General features: G+C 49.1%; 6 protein-coding genes across 6 annotated transcripts; 4 read left to right on the top strand and 2 right to left on the bottom strand.

Moving 5' to 3' along the window:
* Nucleotides 1-505: 505 nt before the first annotated feature.
* On the bottom strand, nt 506-1,461 carry FMAN_02286 (uncharacterized protein; the record flags this gene model as incomplete). The annotated part of the gene is made up of 3 exons (XM_041835624.1): nt 506-554; nt 615-1,279; nt 1,420-1,461. The coding sequence occupies 3 exons, from the start codon at nt 1,459-1,461 to the stop codon at nt 506-508; spliced, it is 756 nt and encodes a 251-aa protein (XP_041685769.1).
* A 2,184-nt stretch (nt 1,462-3,645) lies between these two features.
* FMAN_02285 (uncharacterized protein) lies at nt 3,646-6,610 on the bottom strand (the record flags this gene model as incomplete). Its single annotated transcript, XM_041835623.1, has 3 exons — nt 3,646-3,987; nt 4,034-4,335; nt 4,396-6,610. The coding sequence occupies 3 exons, from the start codon at nt 6,608-6,610 to the stop codon at nt 3,646-3,648; spliced, it is 2,859 nt and encodes a 952-aa protein (XP_041685768.1).
* Nucleotides 6,611-7,752: 1,142 nt separating this feature from the next.
* On the top strand, nt 7,753-8,928 carry FMAN_02284 (uncharacterized protein; the record flags this gene model as incomplete). The annotated part of the gene is made up of 1 exon (XM_041835622.1): nt 7,753-8,928. One exon carries the CDS (start codon nt 7,753-7,755, stop codon nt 8,926-8,928), a length of 1,176 nt encoding a protein of 391 aa, XP_041685767.1.
* A 1,160-nt stretch (nt 8,929-10,088) lies between these two features.
* FMAN_02283 (putative glycerol-3-phosphate dehydrogenase (NAD)) lies at nt 10,089-11,398 on the top strand (the record flags this gene model as incomplete). The annotated part of the gene is made up of 2 exons (XM_041835621.1): nt 10,089-10,150; nt 10,207-11,398. 2 exons carry the CDS (start codon nt 10,089-10,091, stop codon nt 11,396-11,398), a joined length of 1,254 nt encoding a protein of 417 aa, XP_041685766.1.
* A 918-nt stretch (nt 11,399-12,316) lies between these two features.
* On the top strand, nt 12,317-13,204 carry FMAN_02282 (uncharacterized protein; the record flags this gene model as incomplete). The annotated part of the gene is made up of 1 exon (XM_041835620.1): nt 12,317-13,204. One exon carries the CDS (start codon nt 12,317-12,319, stop codon nt 13,202-13,204), a length of 888 nt encoding a protein of 295 aa, XP_041685765.1.
* A 765-nt stretch (nt 13,205-13,969) lies between these two features.
* FMAN_02281 (uncharacterized protein) lies at nt 13,970-15,526 on the top strand (the record flags this gene model as incomplete). The annotated part of the gene is made up of 1 exon (XM_041835617.1): nt 13,970-15,526. The coding sequence occupies one exon, from the start codon at nt 13,970-13,972 to the stop codon at nt 15,524-15,526; it is 1,557 nt and encodes a 518-aa protein (XP_041685764.1).
* Between the last annotated feature and the right edge of the window lie 260 nt (nt 15,527-15,786).

The following is a 15,786-nucleotide window of genomic DNA, read 5'->3' as shown; positions in this document are numbered from 1 at the left end:
GTCGTAAACCTCATTTCATTACAGTGGTGGAACAATTGCATCACTCGGTCTCGATGACATTTTGAGGCGTAACAGCCTATGCGCTAGAAGACCGCTTGCCTCGAACTTTGACGGGGGTTGAAGGACTTGTTTGAATCCTGGGTTCTTTGGTGACTCGATCGGACTTGCATGCTCGTGGGCCAAGAGGAGAAGAATCTTTGGAAGATCGGATTGGGTTCGGGTTTGTGCGAACACGGTTCCTCATTCCTCTCCAAGGAGGTTGATCAACGAGTCTAGTGGGGGAAGAAACCTTGGGTTTGGTGGCCAGAGCATTGGCGATTGAACCCTTGCCGTTTTGGTTGACGGGGGACTTCTTCGCCTCTTGAGAACGGGAAGATGAACGGCGTGGTGACCGAGGTGGTGACTTTGGGGGCTGCCGGGCGTTACGAGCCTTTGCCGCCTGAGCTTCCCTGATTTGTCTGACGAGTTCCTCGAACTCTTCGCAAGAGCCGTAGCAGTCCGTTCTCTATTCGATCCGCGGCGGTGTCTTGTTCGAAAATGGGCTGGCACTTCTCCTATCTTGATTATTAGATACGCCATTCAAAGGACAAAAAGGAAAGATTGAGAGCACTCACGATCGCCTGCGCTCACCCTCCTTACGGAGGTTTTCGATAATTCGCATCATCTCTTTGCGACCACCATAACTGTCGACCATCTTACCACCCATGCTCATCGACACCTTCTCGCGGGCATTAGCGCAGAGAAGGCGCTTGACGAGGAGGTGTCGCATCAACAAACAGACAAAGACACCACAGTCGCTTCCGTTCTCCTGCTGGGGGCAGTCCTCGAGGTTGATAAATCGAAGAGGCCGCCCGAGGATATTGGCAAGCTTGCGAGTCGCAACGTTGGCCTCGGAGTAGTTGGCACCGCCTAGGGAGTCGTAGTGGAAGGCGACACCGTCGAGTGTCGAGACAAGGAGAAGTGACCAATGGCTACCACCCTCTGCGACGCTCACGTTACGATTGTCGTTGATGGGTAGGAAGATATGGGTGACCTTTGAGAAATCGGGAAGGGCGGATTGGACTGATCGGAGGTCGGGCTCCTTCATGAGAAGGAATGTCATGCTTGGACGGAGCAGGACGATACGAGCCTGAGGGTACTTGGGAAGTGTTTCGCGCTCCAGATATTCCTCCCAGAAAGCAATATTGTTATCCGTTAACCAGTCGTGCTTGAGCGCCTTGATATCCTCAGCTGTCAAGAGGACATCATAGTAGCTGAGGTAGGGTTTCTCGGGGGCAAGCTATGCAGGATGTTAGCGTCAACGCCACAAGACAAGTCGCATTCCATGATAAACTCTACCAAAAGCGCATCTCAAAGATAGGCGCATTGGATCGATACCTAGACAGGCACGCACGGAGATGCGGGGTTACGGTTACATACCGAATCGCCAAAGTGGCGGGCCATCCTCTGACGAAACGGCATCTTGTGTTGCTTGGATGTCGAGGATGAAGTAGAAGTAGATGATGTCGACGAACGAGGTGAGATTTCCGGAGAATACGACGTCGAGTCTGCGGGAGTGATCTCGTAGTCGGAATTGGCGGTTAAGGTTGAGTCCGAGGTGTCAGCCGAGCTTGAGCTGCCTGGTCGTCGTGATCGGCGGCTCCGAAAGTTAAGAAGACCGTGCAAACGGCTGTAGAAAAGCAATGATGTCAGAGACCGATTGGTAAAAAGACGGATGCACTAAGGGCGATATTGCGCTGAGGATTGGTAGATAAAAGTTCGTAAAAGATGAGAGTGTTATAAGGATGAAGAAGTTGAACAGATGGAAGTAATCTGAGCTGAAGCAGAAGAACAGATGCAGCAAGTGGCAGTGTAAGTGACTGACGAGAACAATAGGCAGAAGACGTAGTGGAAGCGGGGTCAATAATGGTAATCTGAATAAGAGGAATCCATACACAATAGAAACAGCTCCTTTGAACTAGTGGCTGTGGTATTATACCGAGGCTTTTCAGGTAGTTTTGACCCTTGTGCAACGTAGAAAAATGGTTGAGGTCTGGGGAGAAAAAAAAGAGAAAGGAAAAAAAAACTGGACCGAAGGGCAGTGTCTGCAGCTGCCGCGTTGGACAGGAGGCTCAGCCCAGTCCACACGCCCAGGACGCAGTGGAGGCGGGGCAGACGACGGCACTGGCAATTTAGCGCCAATGCCCTGGAGGCCCCCCCCTGCTTGTAAGAGATGTGATGCGGGCAGCCAGCTTTGACTGATGCAGACGGGCCAGAACTCAGGACCTCTTTATCCAGTGACAAAAGGAGTTAGGCAAATCTAGTGCAGTATCAGGGGGGCCATCAGACTGGTCTTTTTCGTCACCTAGGACGAAGAAAGGTTGGGCCTCCCTTATGCAGAGTGGTCATATGACGATGTGACAAAGAGTGGTTGGGGATATGGATGTGCCCATTGTTCATGACTGAAACAGAATAAAGGCACTGGCCTCTGAATAAACGGAATGGCACAGAACAAAGCCAAACGAAACAGAACAGAACAGAACGAAACAATCGTCTTACTCACCCTGGTGTAGAAATATGCCCCGCATCATCTGAACCCATCCTGTCGTGTCGTGCCACTCAAGTTTCAAAGCTGTAACAAACAAAGTGCAGTTGATATCCGAGCGCAAGTGGTCCAAGCAAAGAGTTAATTAAATATTAATAATAATAAAAAGATGATTAATATTCGTAAATCGGTTTATAGTATAATAGGTATTCAGCAGCATTAATCGTACTGTTCATCGGCAGGTCCTGGATCTCTTATATCATGCATACCATCTAAATCTCGGACTTGGGAATGACCCCGTCCGCGCCACAAACTCACTACGTCACCCACAACCTAACAAAACCACCATCGTCATCGTTTCCCATGTTCGTTATCGCGCCGGAAACGCCTCCCGGACTGTACACTCCAGGCATCGACATCACCAGCCACGAATGCAGTAATGTATCGGCTCGAAAGGGCAGGCAGCTAATCTCGAATATCGTGATGCTCATCATGACACGCAAGATCAACAGCACTCGTATCCAAGTGTCTCATGGTTATTTCATCCAGTCCCCATCGTGATATTCGTCTCCCTCTCGCTTCCCTCTAACCGCTATTCGCCAAGTATTCTTCCACCCTCATTCAAACGCCAGTGAAGCCAGTCTACGATGCTTCCCGTATCGAGTCTAGCCTCATCAAATAAGCGAAGAATGGCTCTCTTCCCATTCATCCATCCATTCAGCATGCCTAAAATGCCACCAGTCTCAAACCTTGGATTTGCTTCACACCCATCTTAACACCGTCTCAATCGTCTCAAGATCGCTTCACATCTTGCCCAGATTCTGTAGTACGTGGCCATGTGTACCATCATAGCGAGGACATCACTCCTCAACAAGTCACTATCAATGCCCAGCGACTCCTCATCAAGCATAACATTGGCCAGGCTCGGGATCCTTACCGCTCGACTAACATGAAACTGACCCATCAATCAACCTTTTGATCCCTGCCGCCATTGAACCCTGATTTTCAGTCCCCATTCCACCAACTGCCATCACATACCCACCATTTGAGTCAGGCTTGCCATCACCTAGCTCCAGCAAATCCCATCTTCTGTCATTCCAAAATCTGTACAGTAAATCATCTCAATCTTCGTAGTCTGCAACATTTCCCTGCATCAATCGTCCATGAAGTGCTCGTAAACTTGTCGTCGCTTGTTCAAATAAGTGACGGCGCCTTGCTGCTGTTTCATTCAGCTGCTGCATCGCCTTCTCTCGTATCTTTCCGCGCTCATCAATCGCTGCCTTGGTTGCCCTCGTCCCCCGGAGGAACCTATCACTATCCTTCTTCCACGTTTCATTGAGCGCCTGCCTCTCTTGCATGTAGCGTCGTTCGATCTTCTCCACGCAATTGATGCCATTCTTCCGATAGGCATCAGCGCCACGGTAGATGGTCGCTTCCTTGGCCTGGAGATGATCCAGCATCATCTAGGCAGCATATTAGCAATGAACTGACCTTCGGTGATGGACTTACCTCGACGAGTCCGTGGAGTTTCTCTCTTATCTCTGCATTCGGCCCGGCCGGTCGTGTCTGTCTGGGAGACTCTCTATTGCCGCGGACTTTGTCATGCTCCATGGCCTGTTCCACTTCGGCAGTCGCTTCTTTTTGTTCCTGCAGGGACGCCAGTATCTGAGCATGAATGTCTTGGTCACTTGAACTTGGCTCAGGGTGTAAATTGGCCGGCTCGGTTTTGACCTTCGTGTTCGGTTTGAGTCTCAATCCGACTCTGGTCTTGTCGGGAATGGCCTCTGCAGCTGCCAGACTAGAGAGGTATTCTTGTTGTAAGTAATTACCATCGGGGTATGGGGATTCCTATTCCGCAGTTCTTCGAAGGCGTTGGGACCTTCTAGGCTCCGTCTGCTGATTGCGCTTGGGCACTTTCGCAGATTCAACTTCTTCCATAGCACTTGGACTTGTTCCACTGACAAGCTGCGCTGGGCTTGTTTCAAGTGGCAGCGGGCTACCCGCTTGGCTGACACTGAAGCTCCGTGAAGTTTTACTGATCTTGCGAGGTGGGTGAGAAGCATCAATGATGGGATCAACTGTCGTGGCAGGTCTTTTCAGGGTCCTTGCTTGTGAGGTATTTTGTTGAACGAGAATGTTAGTATCGCGAGCTGACAAAACCTCCCGGCCCTTTTGAGTTGCACTGAGTCCCTTCGTGCTTGGGAGAGGTTCTTCGACAAGATTCTGAGGGTCACGCTTAACCTTCACGGTTATCTTCTGCCTGGAGATTTGCTCTTCTTGGGGACGTGAAGGATGAGGAGCCTCGAGATTCTGCGGTAGGGTCTGCGGGCGTGTAGAAGGCTGCGCTTTCTCACGATGAGCATGGCCTGCTGGTTCCACATCGACAATTGGGTCAACGAGCAACTCTCCCATTACTGATCGCGATTTCCTTGCTGGCTGGGTCTTCTCTTTTGGGTGTGAGTCTTCGATTGGAACGAAGGCATCGTCATCATCAGACAACAAAGAGCTTTCAGGGTCGCTAGAGAGCACGATAGGATCCTGAGTTGATCCCTGAGTCTCATTTCTTGATTCTTGTGTCTCTTGGACTTTTGAAGGCTGTGACACTGGTCCACTTTCCTCCTTCACCTTGGCCCGGGTTATTCTCCTAGTAATCGCGGGTGAAGGCTTAGCTGCTACTTTTGCAGCAGGAACTGCACGTTCTTTCCCCTTTTCAGTCGTACCAGGTTTCTCTTGAGGCACCACGTTCTTCAAACCTGACTTTCGTGTAGCTGGCGGAGCTTTCTGGGGAGTATCTTTAGCAGGCGGTTTGCGCTTTGGTGCAGGCTTTCGTTTCGAGCCGGGCGTCCCCTTTCCTGCAGCTGCAATGGGAGAGACAGAGGCAGCATACGATTTTCTGAGACTGCTCACGATGGGCATGCGAGGTTGCTGTTCCGGTACCTTGCGTGGTGTAACCTCTTTTATTTCCTGTGTCTCTTCGTCAAATTGGATGGGAGTCTTTGCTCTTTGTTTCCGGCCTTTCTTTTCTTTGGGTCGCTGCTCATCTGCTCGAATATCCTGAGTTTTCATAGCGGCAGGTTTCCCTTTTGGTATCTCTTTGCCTTTGCTAGCGCCGTTCTTCGGCTTTGGGGGCTTTACGGGTGGCTTTTCAGGAGGTGAAGATGCTTGCTCATCTCCTTCGTCTTCTCCTGATGAATCCAGCTCCTCCTTTAACAGTCTCGTAAGAGCATCGGGCTTTTTTGAGGTCTTCCCCGGCTTGCCTTTTGTCTTTGAGTTCTGTGACGAACTTGGCTTCTTAGTACGCTGTGAACTTTCTGGGGCAGCTCCAGGTGCTTCCTCCTCTTTTCGCGACGTCTCAGCTTCAAGCTCAGCGGTCGACTTGGGTGGCGTGACATCATATAGCTCGTCTTCCGGCAAGTGATCCATAGCTTCTAACTCAGGGAAGGGTGGCAATCCAAGAGACTGTATCGAATCTTGGATCGTACTTGGTAGTGGTGCCAAAGGATTGTTCTCCACGATATTCAGTGCCTCGTCATCTCCGATCTGAGAGGCAGCCAAGGAGTAATAAGGTGAACTTCGTCGTACTGTAGAAGCTGTCTCAGAAAAGTCAACAAAAGGAGGTTCTTTGCTTTGTTGATCAGACTCTGGTGGCAGTGGCTGAGTGTTGGGAAGCTTGCCTAGACCGGACTTTGGACTAGAAAATTCGTCGAGAAGAGAATCTTGGTTATCTAAAAAGCTTGGTTCGTCTTCCCGCAGAGGCGTGCTTCGGCGTGTTGAACCGATTTCAGACCATGAGAAATCAGCAGGCGGTTGGGCGGATGGAACGGCTTCAGCTTCAACCAACCGCATCAGATCATCCTCGTTGAGGTCATCATCAAATTCGTTTGTAGACGGTATCTCAGAGTTTGGAGGCTCAGAATTTGCGCCCTGATTTGGTAATGCTGGTGTTGGATCCTCAGTCTGAACTGCACGAGGAGACTGATCGTGACGATTTGGGGTAGTGTCGAGTTGCCCCAGGGCCCCAATCCTCGCTGAGTGCCGCGTACGCTTTGGGCGTGGGCCAGACTTCCCACCTCTTCGCTGCGGCATTGGTGCATACTGCAAGACTGTCAGTGGATGAAACTGTACTGGAGGGGTACACAACGTTTGTTGTAGGGGATTTGACTTACAGTTCCCCTAAATGATTGGAGGGTGCAATTTGGGCCATCACCTGCTTGGGAGAAGGAGGGAGAAATAAAACGATGCCGAGATCACAAGCGAGATCAAAGAATTTTGAGAACGTAGATTTATTTCGAGAACGTTTTATGATTTGGTAAGGTAAGAGATAGGTAGGAGCAGATGATGCAAGCTACTGGTAAAATGGAAGGAGCGGGCATGCTCGAGGTTGAATTGCTCTTGCTTGCTTCATTGATGGCACCTGCCCACTCATTCATGAATCACTGCGTGAAATGTAAGCTATTTCTGATAGTAAAATTTTGTTAATGTACGATAAGAGAAATAAAAGCGTTCGAAATACCTGGTTCAGGGTATTGCAGTAGTATACAACGTCAAAAATATCACAATTCGATTTCTACACGTCCAACCCCAACATCACAAGTCAACTTGAGGTACACTTAGTTCACATGAACTACACTTCACCCCACCTATTCTGGCATACGAATATCAAGAAAGCCCTCCAATGGATACGGGTGATAAGGTAATAGTCAATGTCAGTTGTTGAAGTGGTCGAACTGGTTCGGCCTACCCTGTACAGCCGGAGGGTTTCTCAATACAATGGAGGATTTTATTAATGTTGATCTGCGATCTATCGCACCGGGACATCGCTTGGTAATCTTTCAGCAAGCCAATTCGTCACATAATCTTAGCAAAACCCGATGGTCCGGGATTCAGCAATAGCGAAGCGGACTTTGACTGCGGACCATCGGTCGGCGCAACTATTCCCATGCCTTATCCGCGCGGCGCATTATTCAGCAGCGCAGTGAGGGACGCCCACTATCTCCGCTCCGCCCGAATCGATGACCCGTTTCATGATGAACAACGCCTCCTATCTCCCTGGAAACCCCATGCTTTGAACGTTTATTGTTTATTGTGATATTTATATTTTGCGAGCGCTTTTATATATTCCTCCTCCGCCACCTGGCAGGATCACCGATCTGTCTCAGCGACACCTGTGCAACGGCCCTATCAATCAGTTGTAAGCTTACGTCTAAGCTTCTCGCTCGACGTACGTCATGTCAAATCCAATCAACGCCCGCGAGGCAGCCAGTAAATCTTCGCTCTCTGTCGTTCTGCGCAAGTTCAGTGTTCTTGCGCAGCGGCCCGAACCGAAGAAGTACCCGCCGATCTCTTCTATCCCTCGTACATCAGCTGCACGCTTGGCTCAAGCTGCTGAGGATCATGTCATCGATCGAGACCATCCTGCGCCAAAGACATATCTCTATCTCGCTTATGGATCCAACCTCGCCGCCGAGACATTTCTGGGCGTTCGTGGCATTAGACCTCTATCCCAGGTGAATGTCTCAGTACCAACGTTGGAGCTTAAGTTCAACCTTCCTGGAATCCCTTATCGCGAACCATGCTTTGCGAACGTCGATTACAGAAAGCTTCCTGAGAAGCCAAAGCTGCCTCCAAAGGTGCCAATCCCACCTTTTGAGCCTCCGCAGCCACCTCACTCTGAGGAGATTAGGTGGGATGAAGGTCTTATGGGTGTGGTGTACGAAGTAACAGAGGAGGATTACCGCACCATCATCCGCACTGAAGGTGGCGGAGCAGGCTACAAAGAGATTGTCGTGCCTTGCATACCACTGCCTCCCAAGATGTCAATCCCTGAGAAGCCATTCCCCGATATTCCCCGACCTTTTCTGTCAAGAACGCTTTTCGCACCACAGATTCCCGACAAGGACTTGCCTGATGACCCTCGCAAACACAAGTGGTGGTATCGCTTCCTGCTCGGTCCTCAGCGTGAGCCTGGCTATGCACAGGCCAGTGCTCGATATCTCAATCTCATCAAAGACGGTGCCAAAGAACATGAACTTCCCGATGGATATCAGCGTTACCTGCACTCACTACAGCCATACACGATAACATCGTTGAGACAGAGGATAGGCGCATTCTTTTTCCTGTTCTTCACTGTCTTTTTCTTCGGAACGGTCATTCTTCTGTCCAAGTTTCTCGCTGACAAGCGCGGCAAAGTGCCCCAGTGGTTGGCTGTCACCATGACTGTTATGTTCACTGTTGCCTGGATGATTTACGATAATGTATTCAAGCCTGTTTTTGGAAATGGTGAAAGGACTGAAGAGAAGGACGAGAGGAAACCACACGGGCGGAAACGCTCTCTGTCGGCCATGCTTAATCACTTCCCATCGGTAGATGAGGAGAAGGTGGAATTATTGGGCGAGTATAATTGAGAGGATGACAGGGTAAATCTTTCGTGGAATTCAACTGTTGTTGATCGCTGAGTTATGGGACGTATGTTTTTCATATTGGCACTTATCGGGATCTGACCAGTATTCACTTTGACAAAAGTTCAGATTGGAGAGATATAATTTTATATCAAATATTTCAGATGACCAAATGCAGGCATTCGTATCTCTGTTAAATATACTGACCTCTTCACGGATAAAAGGGATGGGAGTGAGATGACTCCGTTGGGGTAAACTTGGCAACGTCAACATGCAGTTGAGCTCTAGCGCCCTTGAGCCAGTCACAATGCAACGATACATCCTCGGCAGCGGTTGATATCATGATATGAAGCGACTCTTAGTAGCGATAACCTCAAAATCTACATCATTTGATCCAAGCCCATGATTTCTTGTTGTCCCTTGACATGTGCTCGTCACGCGACAAGGGGATCGGCCCGCGGATTACGGAACGGGGCTCGGTGCTGTAGCTGTTCCTGGATTATGCATCTTTGCCCCCTTGTCTCCCGGAGAATCCTAGACTTTGCAGAGATCCTTGTTTCGAGGTTCTTTGTTCGACATGTGAAATCCCACTTAAAAAAGTTGAATTGGGATTTTACGTTGTTTCCATGTGATTGGAGATATCGTTGAGAGTGAAATAATCTTTCAAGCGTACTTCATATAGTGTTTTACCTTATATGGCTATAACTCTGAGTCTGAGCTTGTTCTAGAAAAACAGCTTCCAATTGACATATGCAGCCACAGCAATGAACATCTGCTTGCATGTGAAAAACTGCCCCTCGGCCTCATCAAGGTCTTGAGATTTCTCCAGCTCCATTATCACGGATATCAATGGGGTTTTGATGGGACGCTTTCCCCCTTGGAGCAGGCGGTGTCACTTATCTCATTCTGCCATGCGTCATTGTGGCTTGCTCCAGGGTTCAACAACCTGGAAAGCTGGAGCTGGTTCCCTCGGACTATTCAGCTTCAGTACCCCTCATAAAGCTCTTTTTTCGCCCTTACCTTGCACAACTCTCGATTCTTCTCTTCCCCTCTGTATGTTTCGATCGCTTGTAGTGCGCTCTTCTTTTGTCTTTGCTAAATCTTCGAGGTTACTGTCTTGTACTACTACTCATATCCGCTCTTATTCCTCTGCGACATTCGGCAACATGGCGAGCTTGGGTGGACATTCAAAGAAACACAAGGTGACCATTGTGGGATCCGGTAACTGGTATGTCTTCCGCTTCTCTGTCTTTGCTTGAGCCATTGACTAAAGATACTGTTCAGGGGCTCAACAATCGCCAAGATCGTCGCTGAAAACACACGCGCCAACAAAGATCTCTTCGAGGAAGATGTCCAGATGTGGGTCTACGAGGAGGACGTGACGATCACCAAGGACTCCAAATTATATGACGAAACCACGGGCGACAAGCCCCAGAAGCTCACAGAAGTCATCAACAAGCACCACGAGAACGTAAAGTACCTGCCAGGTATTCCTCTGCCCTCAAACATCATCGCCAACCCCGACATTCGCGACGCTGTCAAAGACTCCACCATCCTCGTCTTCAACTTGCCCCATCAGTTCATCGCAAACGTCTGCAAGCAAGTCAATGGACACATTCTTCCTTATGCCAGAGGAATCAGCTGTATCAAGGGTGTCAATGTCACTGATGACGGTATCAGCCTGTTCAGCGAGTGGATTGGTGATGGACTAGGCATTTACTGTGGTGCCCTCAGTGGTGCTAACTTGGCTCGTGAAATTGCTGAGGAGAAGTGGTCAGAGACTACCATTGCTTACGATCCTCCTGCTCTTGACAACAGCAGAGCACCCACGCCACGAACCGGTAGCCCCAACCCTACAATTGGAGAGCTCCCTGAGATGCAGCACAAGGACGTTCGAGGCCGAACTTCAAAGACCAAGCTCACCGCTATGCCGGCTGATTACCCTCCCCTGGATCAGGATTGCTTCCGAACGCTCTTCCACCGACCTTACTTCCACGTCCAGTTGGTCTCCGACGTTGCGGGTGTATCTCTGAGCGGTGCCTTGAAGAACGTAGTTGCTCTCGCAGCTGGTTTCGTCGACGGTCGTGGTTGGGGTGATAACGCAAAGGCAGCCATCATGCGCGTCGGTCTCATGGAAATGGTCAAGTTCGGCAAGGAATTCTTCGGCGAGACCGTCCACACAGCTACCTTTACCGAATCTTCCGCCGGTGTCGCCGATCTTATCACATCCTGCTCTGGCGGTCGTAACTTTCGCTGTGCCAAGAAGGCCGTCGAGAAGGGAATTTCAGTACAAGAAGTTGAGAAGCAGGAACTCAACGGACAGAAGATCCAGGGTACAACCACTGCAGAGGAGGTGAACAGTTTCCTCAAGGCTCGTGGTCTGGAGTCGGAGTACCCGCTGTTCACGGCGGTGAATGCCATTCTCAACGGACAGGCCAAGGTGGACGACATTCCCCATCTTGTGCAGGATTCTTGATTTCGAGGGATGAAATATTTAGCGAGTGTATCGTTGATTGTATGTATGCACTGTGGCGTTTGTATGGCTTAGGTGGTTCTACATGGTTTACTCGGATCAGGAGGGAATACGCAGTGATTTAGAGTCATGAGTGATTGGGGCTGTACTTTGCTAAGTGGAAGGACGGGTTATATACATGAAAATGAACATAGAAATGATATCTACTTATGAATACAGCTATTCTTTGAGAATGCTTTATTGTTTTGTATGAGGAGCCGTGATTCGGTTGCATGTGAGACACTGAACATTCCTGGACATGAGAATGAGAATTTTGAGGCTGAGACCTGCAGCGTTGCTGAAGATTCTATCGTAAACATTACCTATTGCGGCTTGGCAGGGTCCCTCATAAGTCGTACAGACCAACAGCTCGTGTAAGTGAAGTGCAAAACGATATCACAACGTTTTTGTTCAGAAGGATCCTGGTTCTCGGGATTATGCTCAACTTGGTAAGATACATTCCAAGAGGATGAACCGAAAGAGATTGATAGGAAGCACTTGACCTCGCCGAATTTATGAGGATAGATGAGGATTACGCGGTGGAAGCCGCAATGGGCATGAGATTCCGCCTTCAGTTGAGACAAGATAACATGGCGACGGGAAAGGCCGAGCAACGAATGCCTTTTACATCACCAGAAATCTCAGTTTTGTTCTTTTGCCATTAGTTTTCCCTTGTTCTAACCTTGGTCTTCATTTCCTCTTCAGCATCCTTTTATTGACCCTAGCCAGCTTCTTCAAGCATCTCTTGCTCCGATATCGCCTCTCTCTTCACAAGCTGGCTTTTGTTTTGTTAGCATGTTTTAATCCCTTCAATACTCGCACTTTACTTCACGATATATAGTAGATACAAGTTGCAGAGCACGATAGCGCGTCGGCATTATCATGGCGGAGGTTGATTCAACCGTCCCACAGACATCGATGGACCCTACTCAGAATTTCGGACAATACATGAGCGGAGCAGATCAGAGCAGCACGGAGAATAGCCACGGCCAGAAAAAACATAAGAATGTTAAATATCGCTTCCTATCGTCTACAGAATGGGCCATTTTTGCTCGGGGAGTTGGCGGGATTAGAGATATAGAAGACAATAGGCCTGTTCATCCGACCAATAGCTTCTGGCCCCCGCACGGCATTCCTCATGGCCTCTATCGCGACTGCATCTACCGTCGTGCCATTTCATCCTACTCATTTCACTTCATCGGCCTTGTTCGCGCAATTCTTTTTGTCCTGCAGTTGATGATCGGTGCCAGCATCACTGCTCTCAGCTCTGGAGGCGCCAGCGACACAGCAATCACTATTCTCGCTGCGTCCAACACAGTCATCGCAGGGCTGCTGGCTCTGTTGCACAACAGCGGTATTCCGGATCGATACAGATACGACAAGTCCGAGTTTCAAAAGGTCGAAGATCACATTAGAGAAGTTCTCGCCACGGGTATTGTACGTGCGGACCAGTCGGTCCAAGAGGCTCTCGCTAAGTGCTACGATCGTTTCGAACACGCCAGACGAACAGTTGAGGCCAATATGCCATCGTCTTATGCCCCAAGCTCATCAACGCCTCCTTCACGGCGTGGATCGCAACCTCAACATCAGCCACTACCGCCAATGCCAATGCCTATGCCGATACCAGCACGAGCACCAACGACAGTGGCATCAACACCGACACACACGAGAGCAGCAACAGAACCTATCACACCGCCTAGGATGAAGCCACTACATGCTGAAGCAGCCCAAGGAGAAAAAGGTCCAACCACCATCAAGCCTAGCGAATGATGCAAGGCTAGAGCTCGGCAAAGAAACTCCAACGGGATGCGGTCATTTCCTAGCTTTGCCGCTTATCAGATAAATTACCTACCGAAATCGACTTATTTTGCGACTAGGGCTGTTGTTGTACCTGCATTAGTCTGATTATTGGCAAGAGATTAAATTACCACCCAACCTAGTTCTCGTTCCGTCATAGCCTCTCACCCACCAGGATTCAACATCAGCATCCTTCATGCATTGATTGGGACTTTGAATAGACGCTGTCAGGAAAAGGAGTCAAAAGATCTTCAATTCTGACACTGGCTCCAATTGTTTCTCATTACTGTATCTGGACATATCGTGACCTGAGACCTCCACTGATCAACCATGAAACGAACCACGGACCTTGTCACAGTTTAATTGCTTGCCTTGGCCTTCCCCTCTTTAACCGTTATTGACGTGGTGCGACCAGGGATCATGGTCTGGGGCGCCTAGTTTCATGATGCTCTGAAGGATGGCCTCCCCCCACTGCGGCCATTTACCACTTACACTAGACAAGGGCATTGTGACAGTCTGTCACTCTACGCCATTTGACTCTAATTTGCTTAAATCTCTCGCTGTGCCTCACGACTCGCGAGTCAAAGCCTCTTCGCTTCTTCTCTTTCACCGTAGTCAGTCCTTACCCGCCTCTCGCAGCGTGATCATGCCTTTGTTATAGCCAAGCAACACACTCATTTATCCAGGTTATACCCACCCAAGTCACTCTTTTTTACTGGATTGGATCGTCTATTCATCATGATTATGATTTCTAGCCCGCCTACTATTCCCCGCAGGGTTGTTCAACTGCTTGTTCTCGTTGTCGTCGTTGTTCTCTTCTTTCAGACAAGATGGCTGCACTGGCCTCGAGCAAACGCCAACAATGAAATCGCCATCAAAGGACCAGTTCCGGAAGAACAGTACCTCGAGCGACTGAGGCAGAAAATTGGGCTTTCGGATCAAACTTCATGGACTGCATGGAAAGTCCGTGTTTCAGAGCAGGACTCTGAGTATACTTCAGTGACGAACATCGATACAGACTTTCATTCAAATCAACCACGAATTATCGACACCAAGACTCCCGAGAGGAGGAACCTGGTTGCACGACAGGAAATGAACCTTCCCATTGTTGGAGGACCGAAGCCAGGACAGATCGACGCTTCGGACTTTGTGTTTGCGATCTCGACGAGTTTTGATCGCGTTGTGAGGGATGATTACGCTGTTGCGAAGGATTGGGCAAGATGGATGACTGGTGGGAATCAGCATGGGAACGGAGCGAGTTTTCTGCTTGTTCTGGATCAGGGACATTATCAACAAGCGAAGAAGCTGACCGAGGTGTTGGTTGCTCTCGGCATTGATGCTCACGTTACGATATCTGAGGGTCAGATCTCGACGGCCAAGAGATACTTCAACATGATGGAGTCGGTCAAGAAGTACAGCGCTACACTCGCACAGAAAGGACAGATGAAGAAGTGGTACGGCATTTTGGACGAGGAGATCTTTCTACCCAACCTTTCATATCTCCAAGAACGACTATTCGCGTACAACTCTGAGAAGGAATTGTACATTGGACTACCTAGCGAGAGAGGAGACTGGGCTATCGGCGAGGGATTCATGACGACGTATGGAGGTGGAGCCATCTTTCTTACACGGCCTGCTATATCCAAAGTCACGCATCTTCCATGCTTTGATGGCGTCGAAGACAGCCCTACAAGCAAGAAACGCTGGGACGGTATTCTTCAGGACTGTTTGGCGAAGCATACCAAGATGAAGATGCACATTATCCCAAGCTTCTATTCACCTAAGGATAACGACGATTACTCTTCCCATCTGGATAGCTATGAGACGGGCATTCAACCCCTGGCGTTACACGACTATGAAGGACGTCATCACCTGACCCCAAGCCAAGCTCATCTCGTCACCGACGTCTGCGGCGAAGCATGCTTCCTCCAACGCTACCGCTTCCGCGACAACTGGGTCCTCGTGAACGGGTACACTATAACCGAATACCCCGATGGAATCCACCTCTCGGACATGCCCCTTTCCACCGCTGGAAAGGCCAGTTCTTCTCGTCGTTCCGTCATTGGCCCCGTGAAGCTCAAAGAAAGAGACACAGACCGAAAGATGCTGTTCTGGACAGGACGGCGAAATGTGTGGAAGCTGATGGACTCTGTCACTACCACTGAGGGTGATGTGTGGCAGGCTTACGTGAAAAGAGGTGTTATCGATGAGCCGGCCTTGAAGAAGAGATGGGGTGAGGAAGTGGGTGACATCAAGGATAGTGTGATTGTGCTGATCTGGGAATCAGCGAAATGATTATGATGGCTTTAAGGATTCTTATGTATGTATGTTATGGTTACGGATCGTCCTTTGGATGAGATTTTTGTTTAGCACTTATGAAGATTGATATGTTATTCTGCTACAAGTATGGTGTCACTTTTGGCCAAAGGATTTATTATGTCATTTTCTGACAAGACAGTCACAAGTGATGTTTTAAAATGATTAGTGGTGGTACAATTTATATTTTTGATGTAAGTGTATATTAAAACATTTTGCCATACTGTAACTAATTAAAC

This window comes from Fusarium mangiferae, assembly GCF_900044065.1.
Source record: "Fusarium mangiferae strain MRC7560 genome assembly, contig: FMAN_scaffold010, whole genome shotgun sequence".
NCBI lineage: Eukaryota > Fungi > Ascomycota > Sordariomycetes > Hypocreales > Nectriaceae > Fusarium > Fusarium mangiferae.
This window is presented reverse-complemented; position numbering and strand designations above follow the sequence as displayed.